This window comes from Mastigoproctus giganteus, chromosome 2 (assembly GCF_048544385.1).
Source record: "Mastigoproctus giganteus isolate SK-2022 chromosome 2, ASM4854438v1, whole genome shotgun sequence".
NCBI classification, from domain to species: domain Eukaryota; kingdom Metazoa; phylum Arthropoda; class Arachnida; order Uropygi; family Thelyphonidae; genus Mastigoproctus; species Mastigoproctus giganteus.
The window spans coordinates 129344695-129364728 of record NC_143576.1 but is presented as its reverse complement, the minus strand read 5'-3'; the positions used below and the strand labels follow the sequence as shown (position 1 = coordinate 129364728).

Below are 20034 nucleotides of genomic sequence, written 5' to 3'. Positions count from 1 at the left end.
GTTAAGTTTTTTGTATTTGTATATTTCCTGTAGATGAGACTAAAAGAAAAACAAGAAGAAGTTAATAAGTTGGAGATTAGGCTCCAAAAAAGTGAACAAGAAACTCAGAAACAACTTGATGAGTTAAGGGACCACCTTCATGAACAGGTGCTTCATCTCTCAGCCTTCTTATAAATAAACTGCTTTAATATTCCTCTATTTATCGACGTCACTTGTATACAAATGTCATTTGAATAGATTTTAGCATCATCATAACAGATTAAATATTTAATTTGTGTAATTACAAATATTTTTCTATAGTAAAAAAAAGTACCTGCTGTCTATTCTTTGATCCTTGAGGCTTGCTACATGGGAGTCTAACACGCTGATGAAACTGATATTTATATATAATATCTTTATTGCAATCAGTGAAAATAAGTACATTTTTTTTACATGGATGCCTGATGCAATGCCCATAACAGGGCATTGCATCAGGCATCTAATAAAATGCTAGTGGTTTAACATAAAAACATAAGAACTAAAACTTTTAACAACAAAAAAATAAGTTGTAAACACATGAAAAGTTTTTTTTTTTTTTTTTTCTTCCACAATATCAACAACCAATCAAGGAAAAACAGTGACAGTCACTCGGTTGAAGATGAAAGCTACTCCCTGATGAAGCGTCTTCTGTAGGCTTTGTCCTCAATGAATTTCTTGTAGTCAGCATCCATATTTTAAGACGTTTTGTAACATCTCCATTGGCAGGAATCTGTCGCCCTTCCTGAGCCTCCAACGCCACAGACTGTAAAGAAGGGAGGAGGCCTTAAGGGTCTCAGGGGGGATTCTCCAATTACAAATCTGCCAAAAACTTGGCATGTTGATTTCACCTGCTATCATTTTAATGGTGACAAATAAGTGGAGGGTGAAGATCTGTTCTGAGACTTTTCTGTAGTTTAGAAGTTTGGTCATTTCTGAAGTATGTGTGAGGGGTGGAAGCTTGTGCTTGAAGAGAACCCATCGAAGAAGCCAGTACTCATCAGATGAGATGGTTTTTAGTGTGGTTTTTGCTGCAGACGCCCAGATTTCAGATCCGTAGGTAATGACTGGCTGAAGAAACTGGTAAATATATTGAATGGTGTACTGAGACTCTGTGACATGAAGGACATGATATTCAGGTGACACTTCAGTCAAGTGGACAAATTTCAGTGAAGTCCAGTCATTCTGCAGCAACCAAATCCTCTACTTGCACATTCATAATGATGAGACTGTGTAACCCTCATGTACAAGTCCTGAAATATGGCACCTAGTATACCACCCATTGGTTCACACCTGTGACTACCCAAGTGTGAACCAATATAAACAGTGGTCAAGGTGGGACATCCACAATACACAGAGGAATGCAGCCTCCCTCTGTGTTACCAAGCAATACTAGGCAGTAGATAACTCTCATCAACCAGTGAAATAACCACTGTGCTTATTTGCTTACTGCACCCATTCCAGCAGATCTATATCCTTCCTAAAATTAGCTCTCTGGACCTGTACACAGTACCCAAGATGTGACCTAACTATTGTCTTGTACAATGGGATAATCACCTCCTTTGCCCTGCTAGCAAAATTCCTATATATCATTGACGAAACCCAATGAGTTGTCATGGCAGACTGTCTGCACTGTTGGGAGAATTTCATATCTGACTGCACAATAACCCCCTTGTTATTACAATGTGTAAATATCTTTAATACAATATGTAGAAAGGAGTTGTGTGTTAGCATTGCAAACAAAACATGCAACTCCCTGCATCAGGCAGCACCTGCTCATCCCCACTAAAGTGCCACTGTTGCTGTTATCTCCTTTAACAATAAATTTAATCTAAGGCGCATTTAGGGCTAGAGCCTCACATAGTAACAATAAATTTAATCTATTAATTTTTTGATGCTAAGATCAGATAATAAAAAAAAAATTGTCCTTATTAACAAAGAACTAAAATGTATTGTGATTTGTAAAACTTATTGGGACAACAGGAATGGGTATGCGTGAGCTATTCACATTGTTTGGTTATTTCTCCACGCAAAGCTCCTTGAAGAGTAGTGGAGGAATGTCCAAGTAGATGAATGGATTGATAATGATAATATTAGTATTAACATTAGTATATCATTTAGCCATATCTCCAATTAACCTATCTATATTATGTAAACTGAGTCTCATTTTTTTCTTTGAACGATACTGAATGGTCGTTGTTTTACTTTTTTAATATTACTTTTAGTATGAGATTAATCATAGGCAAGTATGTTGCTACTAAATTGCACCTTTAGGCACATCTAGTGTTAGTCAGCACCATATAGATTTAATCCACCTATAATGAAACTGAACAGTTCATATAATCTCAGAATTTTCATAACAGGCATTAATCTACAACCAGGTTGAATCCTTCCACTGTCATTTTTTTCCTTCACTTTTCTTGTTGTCAATTTCATGATTGACTAATTTGCATATAATTGATTCTTTTGATAATTGAAATAATCAGTTATTAATAATTTAATTATGAAAATCATTTTATTATGCCCATTGCTACTCTTTACCGCAGTGCTGCAGTCAAATCTGTGTTATTTTCAGTAAAGGAGAGCCAGAGTATCTGTGATCTTATTGAAGCCCTCTGTCAAAATTCCTGCTGTAAGGTTTCTATCAAGAACATTGCCATCCTCAGTAGAATGCTGCCATTTCAGCTCTACCAGCCCTTCATTGATTTTGTACATTCATAGTTGGTTAGCATGCTTGACAATGCCACTGGCAACAGCTGCTTTGTTCTCTTAAAGTATACTGAAGTTGTGACATGCCTCTAACCATATTTTCTTCCTGATATTGTTCATATATTTGGCTGCCACTTCCTCCCAGATTGCAGTAGTGTTTCTGATGCCCTTTGTAATGTCAAAGGACTTCTACTAATCCCTGATTGACTGCTTATCTTTACCATCTGTCTCCTTGACTGGTTCCTCAAAAGGTGCATCACAGGTAATATAGCATGAAATTTGAAATGACATTCTGATTCATTGGTTGAATCAGTGAAGTCGTTTTTAGTGGAACACCACTTCTACCAGAAGTAAAGATTGTAGGGTAGCCAAAAGCGTTGTCAAGCACTAACAGTACTTTGGGCCCTAGGTCATTTTCCTCACATAATACTGCACTGCTGGAGTATTATCCCATCCTATTTTTAGAAGTTTATAATGCAACTGCAGCTGGCTCTTTCTAAAGGAAATTTGTCACATAACAATACAATAACAATATTACTTTTAAAAAAACTTGCATGTTTAGGCAAATAAATGATGACCTAAAAGTAATTAAGTTTTTTTCCCTTATTGTTTGTAATTGAAGCAAAGTGGATTAGTGAGCAAAGTGAAACTGTCAGCAACGGCAAAAATGAAATTATTATGAAAGAATATACATTCCATTATCACTATTATCACTCAGCCAATGGAATTGTGAGATGACATACAAATAAACACTGCCAAATCTATAAATTAATTACATGTGAGGAGCAGAATACTTTGTCCAAACAGGGTTATCAGATAATAAAACAAGTGTATCACAAGTTTTCTGCAATTGTCACCTAGGTGTACCTTAAAATATACAAAAGATGAATGAACACTTTCTCTGAATGGTTTGTGTGACTGTTCCTCTGTTAAACTAAAATCTGTATCTTTAAATATAGTGCAGGAGTCAGCAACCTTTTTTGAGTGAAGAGCCATTTTCGATCTAATTAAAAAAGAGAGAGAATCCAAAGAGCCGCACCTCAGCTCGAGGAGGGGGGAAGTTTTTTAAGAAATGGAGTAGAGTGGGAAGGTGTTTTATTAAAAAATATATATATATTACATAATTTTTAATATACAGTAATACCCCGAAGTTACGCGATAGGTGGGTCCGACGAAAATCGCGTAAGTCGAATTCGCGTAAGTCGGGGTACAACTTTGCATATAAATACATATAAATTTTGCTTAATTGGGACCAAGGACTAACAAAAACACTAGTTTAGAAGAAAAATATTAATAAAATTGCAGTTCTTTATACATATTAATACAAAATATGTATTAAAAAAACAAATGACTTACGTAAAAAGTTATTTCGATGTCGATGGCTTCATAAAATCTAACAAATTCGTCTGACGACACAGCGCCTTCTTTTTTTCACGCAGAATTTCTTCGTAGCAAGCTAATAATTTTTTTATTCCTTGCTTTGTAGCTATATCGCGTTCTTCGTTGGAGTCTATCTTTTCTAAAATTTTTAAGCCCTTTACAATTGAGCCCTTTTCAATTTTCAACCTGTCAAGTTTGCAATTGTCATGTGCTTTTCGCCGTTGCTTCATTTAGGCCTGTAGCACGTGCAATATCACATGGTCTTTCATTTCGCTCAAAGCGTTTCACAATTTCATATTTTTTCTCTATCGACAGAGGCGGACTTACCGAGGAACCCCGGTGGGCCAGTGTGATTTTGGCCGTAAACCATAGTGTGAGGCCACTATAAATTTTCCCGGGTAAGAATTTTTGATCCAGTCCGCCTCTGTTTATCGATAATTGCTTTTCTTTTTCTCTCTGAATCTGCAGTGTCTTCACCAGGACGCTTCCTTTTCACACCTTTTAATTAAGTATTTTACTCATTTTTAGGGAATAAAGCACAATTACAAAATGAGGAGCACGCTTGATACGCATAAACAAAGCTGCGCGCATGTAGCAACTAAATAAACAACACCATAAAGGCAGAGATACACTATTAACACCTCACATTTCTAGGGGTTACTACCATAAAACAATAAAAATCCAGTTGCGTTTCTGCTAGTGAAATATGTTATAAACTCGATCTAATTGCATTTGCGATTATACCGATAGCTGGAATTGTGTTGGTTTTTACGTTATTATGGTGAAATGTGTTTCCCCTTCACTGATATAAAAAACATAAAAGCAGCAAAGTTGAATTTTGTTCATCTTTCGCTCTCATTCTCCGCCATCGCACCGTATATCGATAACATATGAAAAACGACCTTGAAGATAGTGGGCGGCAGCGTTGCCAAACGAAAAAATCAAGAACCGCGTAACTCTGAGTTCGCGTAAGTCGGGGTAGCGTAAGTCGGGGTATTACTGTATATGTTTTGTATATACAGTCTATTCTGGTTATTTGGGAACACATCGGGACTAGTGCATTTTGGCCCACTTGAGCGGTTGCCCCAATTATCGGAGTTTCACGTAAATAGTTAAAAATACAATGTACCCCCCCCACCCTTCTTTTTACAATTGGTTTACTGTACAATCAAATCATGTTACGACGAACTCAACATAGTAAAGTACAGTTCACTATACGATGTGCAGTAAGCGCAGGTCGTGATCACATTTGTGAATTGAATTTTAATTCTATTAAACAGCTATTCTAATTAGCGAAAATAGGAGGAATATTATTCAGGCTATAAAAGCAAAGATATATTAAGCAGAAATTTACCCTTTATTACCTTGCCTTACCAATTAAAAAATACGTGAAAATTGGAAGAATAGACGTGATAATCAGAATAATTAATGCGTACTGTAATATGTACATATGAACTAGTTGACATTTCTGTTCACTGACATTTGTGGGTGAGGGTTAAAATTTAAAACAGTAAAAAGATAAGCAATCAATAACAAAGAACATGGCACATGCAAATTGCAAGTAACACAATATGTGCAAGTGAGAACGGAGTAACAAGTTACGAAGCTTTTAAAATAGGAATGAATAATAAAAGATTCTGAAAATTAATTTTTTTATATGATTGAAGATTCCATGGAAGTGTAAACACATTTCACCATAATAATCCACAGAATTCCAGCTGTCAGTATTATCACAATTCAATAATATCGAGTGTACTATCTATTTATGATAGATTGCACTAACAGAAAAGCCCAATAAACAGGTGACTGCTAATTGTTTTATGGTTGTGACCTCCAGAAATCCAACCGAACCACGTGGTATAGTCGGAGACAAGACAATTGTAGGGTAATCTCCAGTGCTGTGGTCTCCTGCCCCGATTAAATGGCATGTTGTCCCAATTAAGCAAAGTAAACCGTGGCTATTTTCTCGATTGGGTTCTGTTTTTTAAGATTTGTCCCAAATAAACGGCTGCCCCAATTAACCGGTGCCTCAAATAACCGGAATCCACTGTATATATTATAAATATATATTTTTTCAAATATCATTTATTAATACTGAAAAAAATGTAACAAACATCCAATTAGGTACGAATAAATGTGACTTTTGCTGCTGAACTTCTTGAGTGAGTCTCTCAACATCAAGCGAGTATGCTGTAATTTTCATCTTTAAAAATGCTGAGAGACTCGCACTGTTCAGATGGTTTCTTGATTTATTTTTTAATATAGTTCATGTCTGAAAATATTTGCCCGCATAAATTCGTCGAACCAAAAACTGACAGAAATCTAAACGCAAATATTTTCAAATTATTATACTTGTCTGGTAAGCTACTCACCGCATCGAACACAATTTGGTCTTGCATTTTCAACTCATCTCTCACTGTCCATTTGTGTAGAATTGCAAGGGCAGCCTTTTTCCTCTCCAAATCCTCAATTTCAGTTTTAAGGCATTTTAGTCTTGCACTCCACATGTCCTTGATATTTAAGTTCTCTAACTCCATTTCAAATTGTGCTTCATGTGAGCTAAAAGTTAAAGAGCGGCATGCAGCTCATGAGCTGCTGGTTGCCGCCCCCTGACATAGAATTTGAAAGTGTGTGCAATTCTGCCCAGACACGATAGGAGGGAGTATATGATGAGAGCCCTGTCGATCAATTCGGCCCTGGAAAGATTGTGCAAGGCTCAAGGGGTAGAATTTTTTTCAGCCTGGTCTGTACTTGTTAACAGGAGAGACTGCTTCTACAGGGATGGGATACACTTAAATAGAAAGGGTGCAAGAATGTTTGCTGATGCTATTGAGGCAGTGTTAGGTGGGTCGGAAAACTGATAGATTGGGGGGGATACAAGGACTAATAGATTAACAGTAGCCACTGGCAGAGGTGAAAGTGATTCTTGCACTGCTTCTATTGAAATGAGCCGCAGCCTGGAAAATAAGATGCAGGATATTTCAGAGACTGCTGGGAGTCACTGCAGTACAAGTAAACACATGGCTTGTATTAGAGTAGCTAAGAATAGGAACAGGTGCATGTATACTTGCATGTACACCAATGCTAGGAGTTTAGTAAATAAATTTGATGAATTTGAGGTATTGCTCAAAACATCAAAGGCAGATATTGTGGGGATTTCAGAGATGTGGTGTCACACAGATATAAGGAATGCAGAACTGGAATTTGGGGAGTACAATGTCTACAGAAAGGATAGGAAGGGAGGAGGGGTTATGCTATTAGTTAAGAAATACATAAAATCCAAGGAAGTGAAGCCAGTTGACATTGCTGGACAGTGCAGTGTCGAATCAGTTTGGTGTGACATAAGCATTGGGAGATCAAAATTGAGAGTAGGAGTGTGCTATAGGCCTAATGACTCTGATGAGTATAATAAGAAACCGTACAGGGAAATCGAGTGGGCTAGTAAATCAGTGTCTTATAATGGGGGATTTTAATTTCCCAGATATTGACTGGAATTTGGGGGCTGGTCACTCACACACTAGCAAGGCTTTTGTGGATTTATTGGATGATTGTTTTCTACATCAGTATGTTCAGGAGGCAACTAGAGGGAGTAATACTCTTGATTTGATTATCAGCAGTGATTCTTCATGCATTAAGAATCTGCAGATAAATGAACCACTAGGTGGCAGTGATCACAGTGTGCTGAAGTGGGATTTACTGAAAGAGGTAACTACCATTAGGGGTAAAGGGAAGGGTTATTGCTTCTGTAAAGGCGACTACGATGGACTGAGACAGTATTTAAATTCTATACAGTGGGACCAACTGATGATGTTACCAACAGCAAATTCAAAATGGGAAGCATTCAAAGAACTTATCTTGGAAGCTACTAGGCTTTACATACCAACTAAGAAATATTGTTCAAGGTTTAGTCCAAAATGGATGTCAGATGAACTAATGAGGCATATGGCAGAGAAGAAAAATGCATGGGATACTTACAAATTAACACATGACACAGAAGCCTATGATAGATACAAGTTGATATGCAACCAAGTTACAAAGGAGGTTAGGCAGGCGAAGGCAGATTACGAGAAATCCTTGGCAAGGGATGCGAAGAAAAACAGCAAAGAGTTCTTTACTTATGTAAACTCTAGAAGGAAGGGGGATGAATCAGATTGGTCCACTTGATATCGATGGGTCAACTGGTGATGATCCTGCTCAGGTAGCTAACAAACCGAATGAATATTTTGCATTGACATTCACACATGAGGAGTTATTCAGCAAGGGGAATGCCAGAGGTGTATTCAACTCTGGCAGTAAGGTAGAGAATCTTGTAATAACTGAGAGTAAAGTGGAGGAGAAATTGTTGAAGATAAATACAAGGAACCTGGGGTGGATGGGATCTATCCAGTTATATTAAAGGAGGCAGCAAAGGAAGTAAGCAAACCCTTAGCCATAATTATGAGAGCTTCCTTGGACTCAGGGAAAGTACCCATGAACTGGAGATGTGCAAATGTGACCCCAATTCACAAAGGAAGATCAAAGGGCGACACAAGTAATTATAGACCTGTTAGTTTAACTTCTGTTCCTGGAAAATTAATGGAGGCACTGGTTAAAGAAGCACTGCAGGATCATCTAGACAAGGCTTCAGTTATAGCTCGGACACAGCATGGTTTTGTTAAGGGGAAGTCTTGCCTGACCAATTTGATTGGATACTATGATGCAGTCACAAAAGAAATGGATGCAGGGAATAACTTTGATATTATATTCTTGGATCTTAGAAAGGCTTTTGATACTGTTGCACATGGAAGACTGCTGCACAAATTGGAGCAGTGTGGCATTGGAAGCAAATTGCTGCTATGGATAAAGGGGTGGTTGAGGGGGAGAAGACAGAGAGTGTAATCAATGGACACTGCTCATCGTGGACTAATGTTATTAGTGGAGTCCCTCAGGGTTCAGTATTGTGTCCATTATTGTTTTCTGTATTTATAAATGATATTGATGATGGTATGTCCAAGCTTAATGTCCAAGTTTCCAGACGATACGAAGGTTGGCAGGGTTGTCAAGGACACTACTGACACTATGCTACTGCAACAAGATCTGGAAAGTTGAGCAGATGGGCTGAGAGGTGGCAAATGAAGTTTAACATTGACAAATGTAAAGTACTACATATGGGAAACAGCAACCCCAGAGCAACATATCAACTCTGTGGTACTACACTGACAGTGGTAGAGAATGAAAGGGACCTGGGGGTTGTTGTGCAGGCAGATATGAAGTTTTCTGAGCAGTGCAGACGAGCTGCAAGAGTAGCTCATGATGTATTGTCGATGATATAAGCCGACCGGGCTAGCCAGGTGGGTAAAGTGCCTGCCTGGCAACCCAAAGGTCGCGGGTTCGATTCCCACCTCGGGCTTGGATCAAAGTACTGCAAAAACCTTGGGAGGTGCACTATGGCCACAGAAGTCGATGCGCCAACAACTACCAAAAAAAAAAAAAAAAAAAAAAAAACGATGATATATAGGAATTTTTCTAGAGGTATAAGGAGGTGATTATTCCCTTGTATAAGACAATGGTCAGGCCACACCTAGAGTACTGTATACAGGTCTGGAGGCCCCATTTCAAGAAGGATGTAGAGATGCTGGAACAAGTACAGAGAAGAGCAACAAGATTAGTGAATGGAACAAAGGGGTACTCTTACGAAGAAAGGCTTAAGTTTTGCAAATTACAGTGTCCTGGGACTAGGCACCAGCGAGGTGATCTGATAGAGGTGTATAAAGCCTTGAATGGTTTGAGCATGCTCAATGCTGATGGGATTCTTCCTCTTGCTCAGAATAATCACCTGAGAGGGCATAAATTCAAATTGAGAAAAGACAGATGTAGGATAGACATGAGGAAATTTGCCTTTAGCCAGCGGGTGGTTGGTTGGTGGAATAGAATTCCATCCCTTGTCGTGGAAGTTGATAGCCTAAATAAGTTTAAGGCTCAGCTGGACAGGTATTTCGAACGAACAGAGGGGTGAAGTGGAAGTGGTTATTTTTTATTTATTTATTTATTATTATTATTTTTTTTTGGCTGATGCTGCATAAGCTTGCTTTCTTGCATCAAATGCCTCTACTAATGCTAATGCTAATAGTGTTTACTGTCTTGTGGCACCGGGGGGCCCCGAACTCTGCATAGTACTCTGTAAAGGTTGGAAATAGTGTGAGTTATTGTGTAATGTTTGTTTGTTGTTCCCCTGGTCACTTAGCTGCAGAAGCCCCATTTCCCCTCCATTTACCTCGAGGAGGTGGGCCAGGTCATAGAGAGTGTCAGGTTCTCTGGCTGGAGTGAACCCTGGCATCACCAAAGATTGCCACAGAGGGTCCCTAAAAAAAAAAAAAAAAAGCAGAAGTATTTAGAAAAGAGTGTGGAGAGACAGTCTTAGTAGGGGGAGTGCAGATGAAGGTAAAAAAGGTGGATGACAGAAAGGCTTCCACCCGGAAAATAGAAGTGAAAGAAAGGCACCCCTATGGTGCAGCCCATCCTCCACAGGGAGGGGGAGTATTAAGAGCAGGGAAAGTTTTGGGGTAGTAGAATACACCAGGTGAAAAGTTTGGATGGGAGGTTGGGGGAGGGAAGTGAGTTCTGAAACGGAGTAAAGTCATAGGGTAAAAATGCCTTATGTGGGGAGGAGATAGCAATGCGAGTGTACAGTATATCTCTATTACAAATCCTATGCTAATCAGACCAGCTGCAGTCAGTGCCGCCGTGTGGAAGGGAGGGGATTCTAATAGGTTGTCCCACTACAGCCTGCTTGGGGGAGGCCTGCCTGTACTTATACATACACAAGCACACTTTTTTTTTTAAATAACATATTTAGGGGTAGACAGTAATTACAGCACATAACTCAACTTTCTTACACACGTGCCATCTTGCATTCATCATCATACACAGGTGCCATCTAAATATGAAGAACTGCTAAGAAATACCACTTTTTTATATATACTAATCACATCTCTGAATAGTGAAACCACTGTTCAAAGCTATAAAAAGATTATTTTGAACTTTGTTCTTTGCAGTGTCACTACACAAAAAATATATTGATGCTGATGCAAACATCAAACTGTCCTCAAAGATGTATGGGATCACAAGCAGGCTTGAACAAAGGGTTTTTTTTTTTCTTTTTTTTAAACATGGGTAATGTTTTAAAAACACTTGGTTGATTTTTCTTACCTCACACACCTATGGAAAGTTAATCACAAGGCCCGGCAATAAAAAAAACTACCTTTTATTTTTCAAAATGTTATTAAATCTAGCAATATGATGGTCTGCAGCACAGCTGCCTTAATGGAAGATATATGGCACAAGTATTTAATGTTTTTATCGATTAGCGTTTTACTTCACTTATAATCTAGCAGTGAACTAACAATTTTCTGTTTTTCTCTATAATAATTTTCCTCTTTGTGCACTTCAGTTTACTGTAGATGCCTGTTTAATGCCTTTTTTTTTTTCTTTAAAGGTAAAGCTAAGTAATATCAAAATTTCATCCTTGGAAAAAGAACTAGAATCATCGAAAAACAACTTGCATGAAGCCGAAAGAGACAAAGAGGAGGTAATTTTTTTTTTTTTTTTTAAATATAATAATATGAATATTCATGGTCTTAATATTGCTAAAATAATGATAAGTAATAAGCATTGTACAATTTTCTTGAATTTTATGACATCTTTGTGATCCATATATCATTTTACTATTTTGGTCTTCAATTATCTTTTAGAAGTTAAAATTTAATAAGATTTCATTTCAGTGAAATTAATGGAAAATTTCAGGTTTTGGATAGTACTCATGGTGTCCCATGAATATATCAATAAAAAGACCTTATTTTTATGGTGCAGATTTTATCAGAACAGTAACATAGAAGTTCTTTTGTTTTGTTAGATTAAAACCTTTTTTAGGGTTTGCATAATTCTCTGTGCAGCTACTGGCAACAAACAAATTTTTGACAAGCACAAATTAAGATGTGTTTTCCTCTTCTTGTAGGTGCCAATCATGCCTCATCTACCCTATTCCAACTATTAAACTCATTGGCTAAAGAAAAACTTTTATATAATTCTTCCCCTTATTTTAAATTTATGTCCTTTGGTTCGGAAGATACAATCGTTTGAGAATTCCATGAATGGCAAAAATAAATGATTACTATTTAAGCTATCGGTATTTTACTTTGCATTAGTTTTTTTATCTGTCCTTGAATATGGTTCTGGCAACTGATTTCCTAACTGAGTTTAAATGTACAAATGCTATTGAAGACATTCAAAAGAGGGCTTGAGAAAAATGAGCAGCAGAATTAATTTTCTTTATGCTTTATATAATATATATATATATATATATATATATATATATATATATATCAACTTCTATGGTCTATCAAAAAAGTCATTCTGTTTGAGTTTTAAGAATTGTACAGCATATTACATTGAATTACAAATTACTTTGAATCTGTTAAAATATATCAAGATCCATGATAAATTTGTCATCCAAAAATACAAGTAAACTGTTTTACAAACACTTCAGAATACATTATGTACACTTAAAAACCATTATGTATCATCACAAACCATTGTTGCACCATAAACTTAATTAAAACAGTATTGATCTCTTTTGCTTTACGTACATTTTTAGTTATTAAGATGATTCAAAAGGTAATGGTATATTTACTACAGGTAGAAAATCCAAAATCTGGCTGTTCAAACTGAAATTGTCTGAAATCGCCCTTTTTATTTATTTTTATTTTGCCTACCTTTAAACATTTGTACCTGCATGTAAACTTTTAATTTGGCAATATACACTTATTTTATAATTTCTAAGAGTGGCAAAATATTTTTAAATTCTAACATAACATTATTTCCTTTCTGTACCTGAACATTAGAAAATAAAGGCTTTCAGTATTAAAAATTTTAAAGTTAACTACTGATAATTGGCAAATAGCCTCCCTCCACTTGCCATACTTATACAGTAAGGCAAGTGGGAAGTCATTTGTTTTTTAAATGTTGCTTAAGTGGCATGATGCATAGGTAATATAAATAAATATATTAAAATAAGGAATGAAGCACTTTTAATACGCATGGGAAAATCATTAAAAAGCTCTTCAAGGCCAATGAATAATTAGACTGGTCAAAAAAATAATATTTTTTTTCCATCAAAGACAATTTTCATAATATGAAGTGTTTTGTAATGAAATTATCAATTAAGACAATTGATAATTTCATTACAAATCACTAGTTAATTACATTTTTTCACTTTTACACTTTAAACCCAGTTTACTTTATACAAATAGTTAAAATAATACAGTACACTACTGTAAAAAAGATATCACAATTTAAAAACGTTGTGCAGATGATTTTCTTTGGTACACTTTGTCCAGAATGTTGCAGTACAACATCCAGCAGTAGTCTGCCAGCATACATTCATTCTAGAAACTTTGATAGTGATTTTCCATTTACTTAACGTCTTGAGGGCATTATTCCCTACTATTATCACTCACCATGCCAAGGTTTTCAGGAAAAAAGTCTAAATATGTATGGAAGAAACAAAGTTTCAGCAACATATGACATCCAATTTATTTATATGCATTAAGCAGTTTCTGAACTCCATCTTTGTGAATGCGAGATGTGTGATTACTATAAAGTTTATACAAAGCTATTTGAAAGCCAGTCATGCATTTAGTCATAATATATTGAGGTATTTTTCAGAGCTGTCATCCTGAGAAAATCTGATTTGAGGCCCCCACAAAGATTCCCTCTTTCACTTTTTGCACTGGTCTTTCAAAATTTGTCACTTAAGTAATCAAATCCTTTCAAATTCATCTTATCCATCATTTTCACAGAACTCTTAGGCCAAGTTTAATATAAAAAGGTGGAAGAAAATTCTTCATTGGATCTATCAATGGAACATACTGCATTCTACTCGTTCCTGGCTTATATATGCTTCTTTGAGGCCAGTCACATCTGATGTAATGATCTGGGGTAGAATGGCTCTTCCACATTAGCATTAGTAGAAGCATATGATGCAAGAAAGCAAGCTTATGCAGCATCAGCCAATAAAAAAATAATAAAAAAACTTCCACTTCACCCCTCCGTTCGTTCGAAATACCTGTCCAGCTGAGCCTTAAATTTATTTAGGCTATCAGCTTCCACAACAAGGGATAGAAATCTGTTCCACCAACCAACTACCCGCTGGCTAAAGGCAAATTTCCGCACATCTATCCTACATCTGTCTTTCCTCAATTTGAATTTATGCCCTCTCAGGTGATTATTCTGAGCAAGAGGAAGAATCCCATCAGCATTGAGCATGCTCAAACCATTCAAGGCTTTATACACTTCAATCAGATCACCTCGCCGGTGTCTAGTCTCCAGACACTGTAATTTGCAAAACTTAAGCCTTTCTTCATAAGAGCAACCCTTTGTTCCATTCACTAATCTTGTTGCCCTTCTCTATACTCGTTCCAGCAGCTCTACATCCTTCTTGAAATGAGGCCTCCAGACCTGTATACAGTACTCAAGGTGTGGCCTGACCATTGCCTTATACAAGGGAATAATCACCTCCTTATCCCTGCTAGAAAAATTCCTCTATATCATTGACAAGACACTATGAGTTACACTGCCTACACACTATGAGCTACACTGCCTACAGACTGTCTACACTGCTCAGAAAACTTCATATCTGACTGCACAATTACCCCCAGTCCTTTTCTTTCTCTACCACTGTCAGTGTAGTACCACAGAGTTGATATGTCACTCTGGGGTTACTGCTTCCCATATGTAGTACTTTATATTTGTCAATGTTAAACTTCATTTGCCACCTCTCAGCCCAACTGCTCAACTTTTCTAGATCCTGTTGCAGCACCGTACTGTCATTAGTGTTCTTAACAACCCTATCAACCTTCGTATCGTCTGCAAACTTGGACATTAAGCTTGATATACCATCATCAGTATCATTTATAAATACAGAAAATACAATGGACCCAACACTGAACCATGAGGGACTCCATTAATAACATTAGTCCATTATGAGCAGTGTCCATTGATTACCACTCTCTGTCTTCTCCCCCTCAACCACTCGTTTATCCATAGCAGCAATTTGCCTCCAATGCCACACTGCTCCAATTTGTGCAGCATTCTTCCATGTGCAACAGTATCAAAAGCCTTTCTAAGATCCAAGTATATAATATCAAAGTTATTCCCTGCATCCAGTTCTTTTGTGACTGCATCATAGTATCCAATCAGATTGGTCAGGCAAGCCTTCCCCTTAACAAAACCATGCTGTGCCCGAGCTATAACTGAAGTCTTGTCTAGATGATCCTGCAGTGCTTCTTTAACCAGTGCCTCCATTAATTTTCCTGGAACAGAAGTTAAACTCACAGATCTATAATTACTTGTGTCAGCCTTTGATCCTCCTTTGTGAATTGGGGTCACATTTGCACATCTCCAGTCTATGGGTACCTCCCCTGAGTCCAAGGAAGCTCTCATAATTATGGCTAAGAGTTTGCTTACTTCCTTTGCTGCCTCCTTTAATATAACTGGATAGATCCCATCCACCCCAGGTGCCTTAATTGTGTTTTTCTTCAACAATTTCTCCTCCACTTTACTCTCAGTTATTACAAGATTATCTAGCTTACTTCCAGAGTTGAATACATCTCTGGCATTCCCCTCGCTGAATAACTCCTCATGTGTGAATGTCAATGCAAAATATTCATTTAGTTTGTTAGCTACCTGAGTAGGATCATCAACAGTTGAACTATCGATATCAAGTGGACCAATCTGATTCATTCCTTCTAGAGTTTACATTAGTAAAGAACTCTTTGCTGTTTTTCTTTGCATCCCTTGCCAAAGATTTCTCATAATCTGCCTTTTTGTCTGCCTAACCTCCTTTGTAGCTTGGTTACAGATCAACTTATATCTATCATAGGCTTCTGTGTCACATGTTAATTTATATGTATCCCATGCATTTTTCTTCTCTGCCGTATGTCTCAATAGTTCATCTGATATACATTTAGGCCTAAACCTTAAACAATATTTCTTAGTTGGTATGAGCCTAGTAGCTTCCAAGATAAGTTCTTTGAATGCTTCCCATTTTGAATTTGCTGTTGGTAACATCATCAGTTGGCCCCACTGTATAGAATTTAAATTCTGTCTCAGGCCATCGTAGTTGCCTTTACGAAAGCAATAACCCTTCCCTTTACCCTTGATGGTAGTTACCTCTTTGAGTAAATCCTACTTCAGCACACTGTGATCACTGCCACCTAGATTCTTAATGCATGAAGAATCACTACTGATAATCAAATCAGGAGTATTACTCCCTCTAGTTGCCTCCCAAACATGCTGATGTAGAAAACAATCATCCACAAAAGCCTTACTAGTGTGTGAATGACCAACCTACAAATTCCAGTCAATATCTGGGAAATTAAAATCCCCCATTATAAGACTCTCTGATTTACTGGCCCACGCTATTTCCTTGTACAGTTTCTTATTATACTCATCAGAGTCATTAGGTCTATAGCACACTCCTACTCTCAATTTTGATCTCCCAATGAAGCTGACTCGACACTGCACTGTCCAGCGGTGTCGACTGGCTTCACTTCCTTGGATTTTATGTGTTTCTTAACTAATAGCATAACCCCTCCTCCTTTCCTATCCTGTCTATCCTTTCTGTAGAAGTTGTACTCTCCAAATTCCAGTTCTGCATTCCTTATATCCATGTGACACTACGTCTCTGATATCCCAACAATATCCGCCTTTGATGCTTTGAGCAATACCTCAAATTCATCAAATTTATTTACCAAACTCCTAGCTTTGGTGTACACGCAAGTATACATGCACCTGTTCCTATTCTTAGCTACCCTAACACAACCCATGTGTTTACTTGTACCCCAGTGACTCCCAGCAGTCTCTGACATATCCTGCATCTGGTTTTCCAGGCTTCTGCTCATTCCAATAGAAGCAGTGCAAGAATCATTTTCACCTGTGCCAGTGACTACTGTGAATCTGTTAGTTCTTGTATCCCACCCAAGCTGGCAGTTTTCCAACCCACCTAACACTGTCTCGATAGCATCAGCAAATATTCTTGCACCCTTTCTATTTAAGTGTATCCCATTCCTGTAGAAGCAGTCTCTCCTGTTAACAAGTACAGACCAGGCTGAAAAAAATTCTACCCCTTGAGCTTTGCACAATCTTTCCAGGGCCGAATCGATCGACAAGGCTCTCATCATATACTCCCTCCTATCGTGTCTGGGCAGAATTGCAGACACTTTCAAATTCAACGCTAATTCACGGCTTTTTTTTTTCAACAGTGATCTGTACTTGTTAAGTAATTCTGCCGGTCTCCTGGTCACATGCCAGTCACATGCATAGGAAACAATATTTTGTGAGCCCTCCTTGCGCTGCCGATTAATACACCAATGTCTTTGAAGTTACCACATATATTCCATCGATGAGTGCTGTATTGAATTGCCTTGAAATGTTATAGTATGTCTCCTTCAGGCGAACAGCTTGGGCAGTTAGGATGTATGGCTTTAAATTCCCATTATGCAAGAGAACAACTTTCAGACTTTGTTGTGCGGTTGATTAAGAGGTACCATTCGGATCTGTACTTGTGGCAATTCTCTAAAAATGTAGCTGAGTGGTCAAGAACAAGGGTGCTGTAGCGTTTGCTTTTTGAATGGACCGTGGTTGAAGTCCCTGACTGCTAAATACGAATGATTGTATTCATGATTTACTGTAAACTCCTGTGACCTGGTAGTCATGTTGGGATATAAACAAGAACATTTAAAAACTTTGATATCATGGCTGTAGTAGAGCAGACTGTTTATTGTAAAGAATGTTGCCCAAGGTTTTCTTTTTTGTCTCAAAACATCCGAGTTTTGAGACAACCAAGTGTTTTTGCTTTAGTCCCTAGACAAGATGTTCAGCTTTGCCATTAAAGAGGGCTAGATCTCTAATGGCGTCATTGAACTCATCATGAGTAATTAGCTGTCTGATTGCTGAGTGTGTATTCAAGATCAGTTGAAGTTCTCAGGTCTCTGCCACTCACACTTCATTGCATTCCATTTCATCTAAAGAATCTGGTCCATGCTGTGTGGAGGTAGTACCAAAATTGGTATATCTTCATTGTGAGGATTGGTCTCATTGCTGAATCCAGGTTTGCATAAACAATCTTATGCTCATTCTTCACTGAGAATCCAGTTACATTCACATTACAAAAGTAACACCACCAGCATGGTCTTTTCGCTGCCTCCATATTATGGGTATGACAAGTGGCATAGACTTTTTCCTTTTGTTTGGCCAGTCACATAATCTATTCGAACAAATGGTAAAAATAACATGCGATGCCCACACGTTATTCTGGTCACCTAGGGCCGTGGTTCTCAACCATGTTTTGCTCATGGCATACTTGAAAAATAATGTGAATTTTGTAGCACAATTTATCAAATATAATTATGTGGTGATTATAACTAAAAAAAAAAAAAATAAAAAAAAAATAAAAAAAAAATATATATATATATATATTCAATCAAATATACAAATTGGAAGTTTTCAGCGAAACATTTTAATGACACACTTGAGCTTGATGCTTTTGAGCAATTTCCCATATGTTAAGTCATATTTCAGATAAAGTTACCCTCATGTTATCTTCAACGTATATCAGTTTTTCCTTTTATTGAATTTAATGTTTGTTAATGCTAAGAATACCAACTCACGACAATAAGTAGGGATAACTGCAATAAAATTCTCAAGGCATAATTTGAAATTTCAAGATACTCATCTTTGATTGAAATCCAGAGTGCATCTAGGGGGAACTCAGCATGTTTTATTTTAAGGCTTCAATGAACGAAATTGATGCTAATTGTTCCTCTTCAATCACTGTGACCCCCCCTAAGACAGATGAGATGGACATAAAAGGGTTTTGAAACCAGTCAAAACTATCTATATTTAATAGTGGAAAATATTTTTCAGCACTGGTTTCAAATGCTTCTAAGTGATCAATTATAAGTGCAGCAATATTATTTTTATTGGTTTCAGGTGGAAACATCGATATTTTGCCTTCTTGATATGTTCAACCAAATCAACAGTTCTTTCTTAAATGCTCTAGCATACCTGTAGAAGTAAGGATGTTACCATTGCATTCTTGCATACTGGTATTAAAGCTGTTCAAATGGATGAGTATTTCACTAGAGAAGCTAGCCTCTCATACCACAACTCGTTAATTCAGTATTCATAAAAATTTTTTTTCTTCTGATTGAAAGAAAACTTTCATTTTGTCTTTTAGTTAATAGATGCAAAACAATACCTTTCCACTTGACAGCCATCTTCTGTATGCAAAATTCAACATTCATGCTTTAGCATCCATGGAACTGGAAAGCTGATTAAAGAGATGATGGGTTTTTAGTGGTCTTGATTTAATTAATTGACCATAAATACAACCTGATCTAACACCGATTCATCTCACTGCCTAATGTTCTTCCAACAAGGCCTCCCTGTGCAGAAAGCAATGAATAAAATGAGTAGACATCTCATTCGGGTTTTCTTTCTCTACAAATGAAATAAAACCTCTGCTGGATCCTATCATTGATGGAGTATCATCAATGATAGGATCGAATGCAGCAGTGGCTGGCTCCAAAGATTTAAAGACAGGAATAACTTGGTTTTGCGAAATGTTTACGGTGAGTCTGGATTAGGTTCCTTTGTTATTGCATCACAGTATCCAATAACATTGATCAAACAAGACTGCCCCTTGTATAATCTGATAATTTATATGCATCCCATGCATTTTTCTTCTCTTCCACGAGTCTCATCATACATCTGACATCCATTTAAGTTTAAGCCTTGAACAGTATCTCTCAGTTAGTATAAAAAGCCTGGTAGCTTTTACTATCACTTCCCTGAATTCTTCCCATTTGGAATTTGAGGGGTAACAACCTCCCA

At 37.2% G+C, this 20034-nt stretch overlaps 1 protein-coding gene across 1 annotated transcript in view; it reads left to right on the top strand.

The window, feature by feature from the left end:
• LOC150089562 (uncharacterized) overlaps positions 1-20034 on the top strand; it is a 206655-nt gene that overhangs the window by 177740 nt on the left and 8881 nt on the right. Inside the window, exons 17-18 of the mRNA XM_090390032.1 lie at positions 34-147; positions 11579-11671. Of these exons, the coding sequence (XP_090246158.1) occupies positions 34-147; positions 11579-11671 (207 nt within the window). The remainder of the gene's footprint in view (positions 1-33; positions 148-11578; positions 11672-20034) is intronic.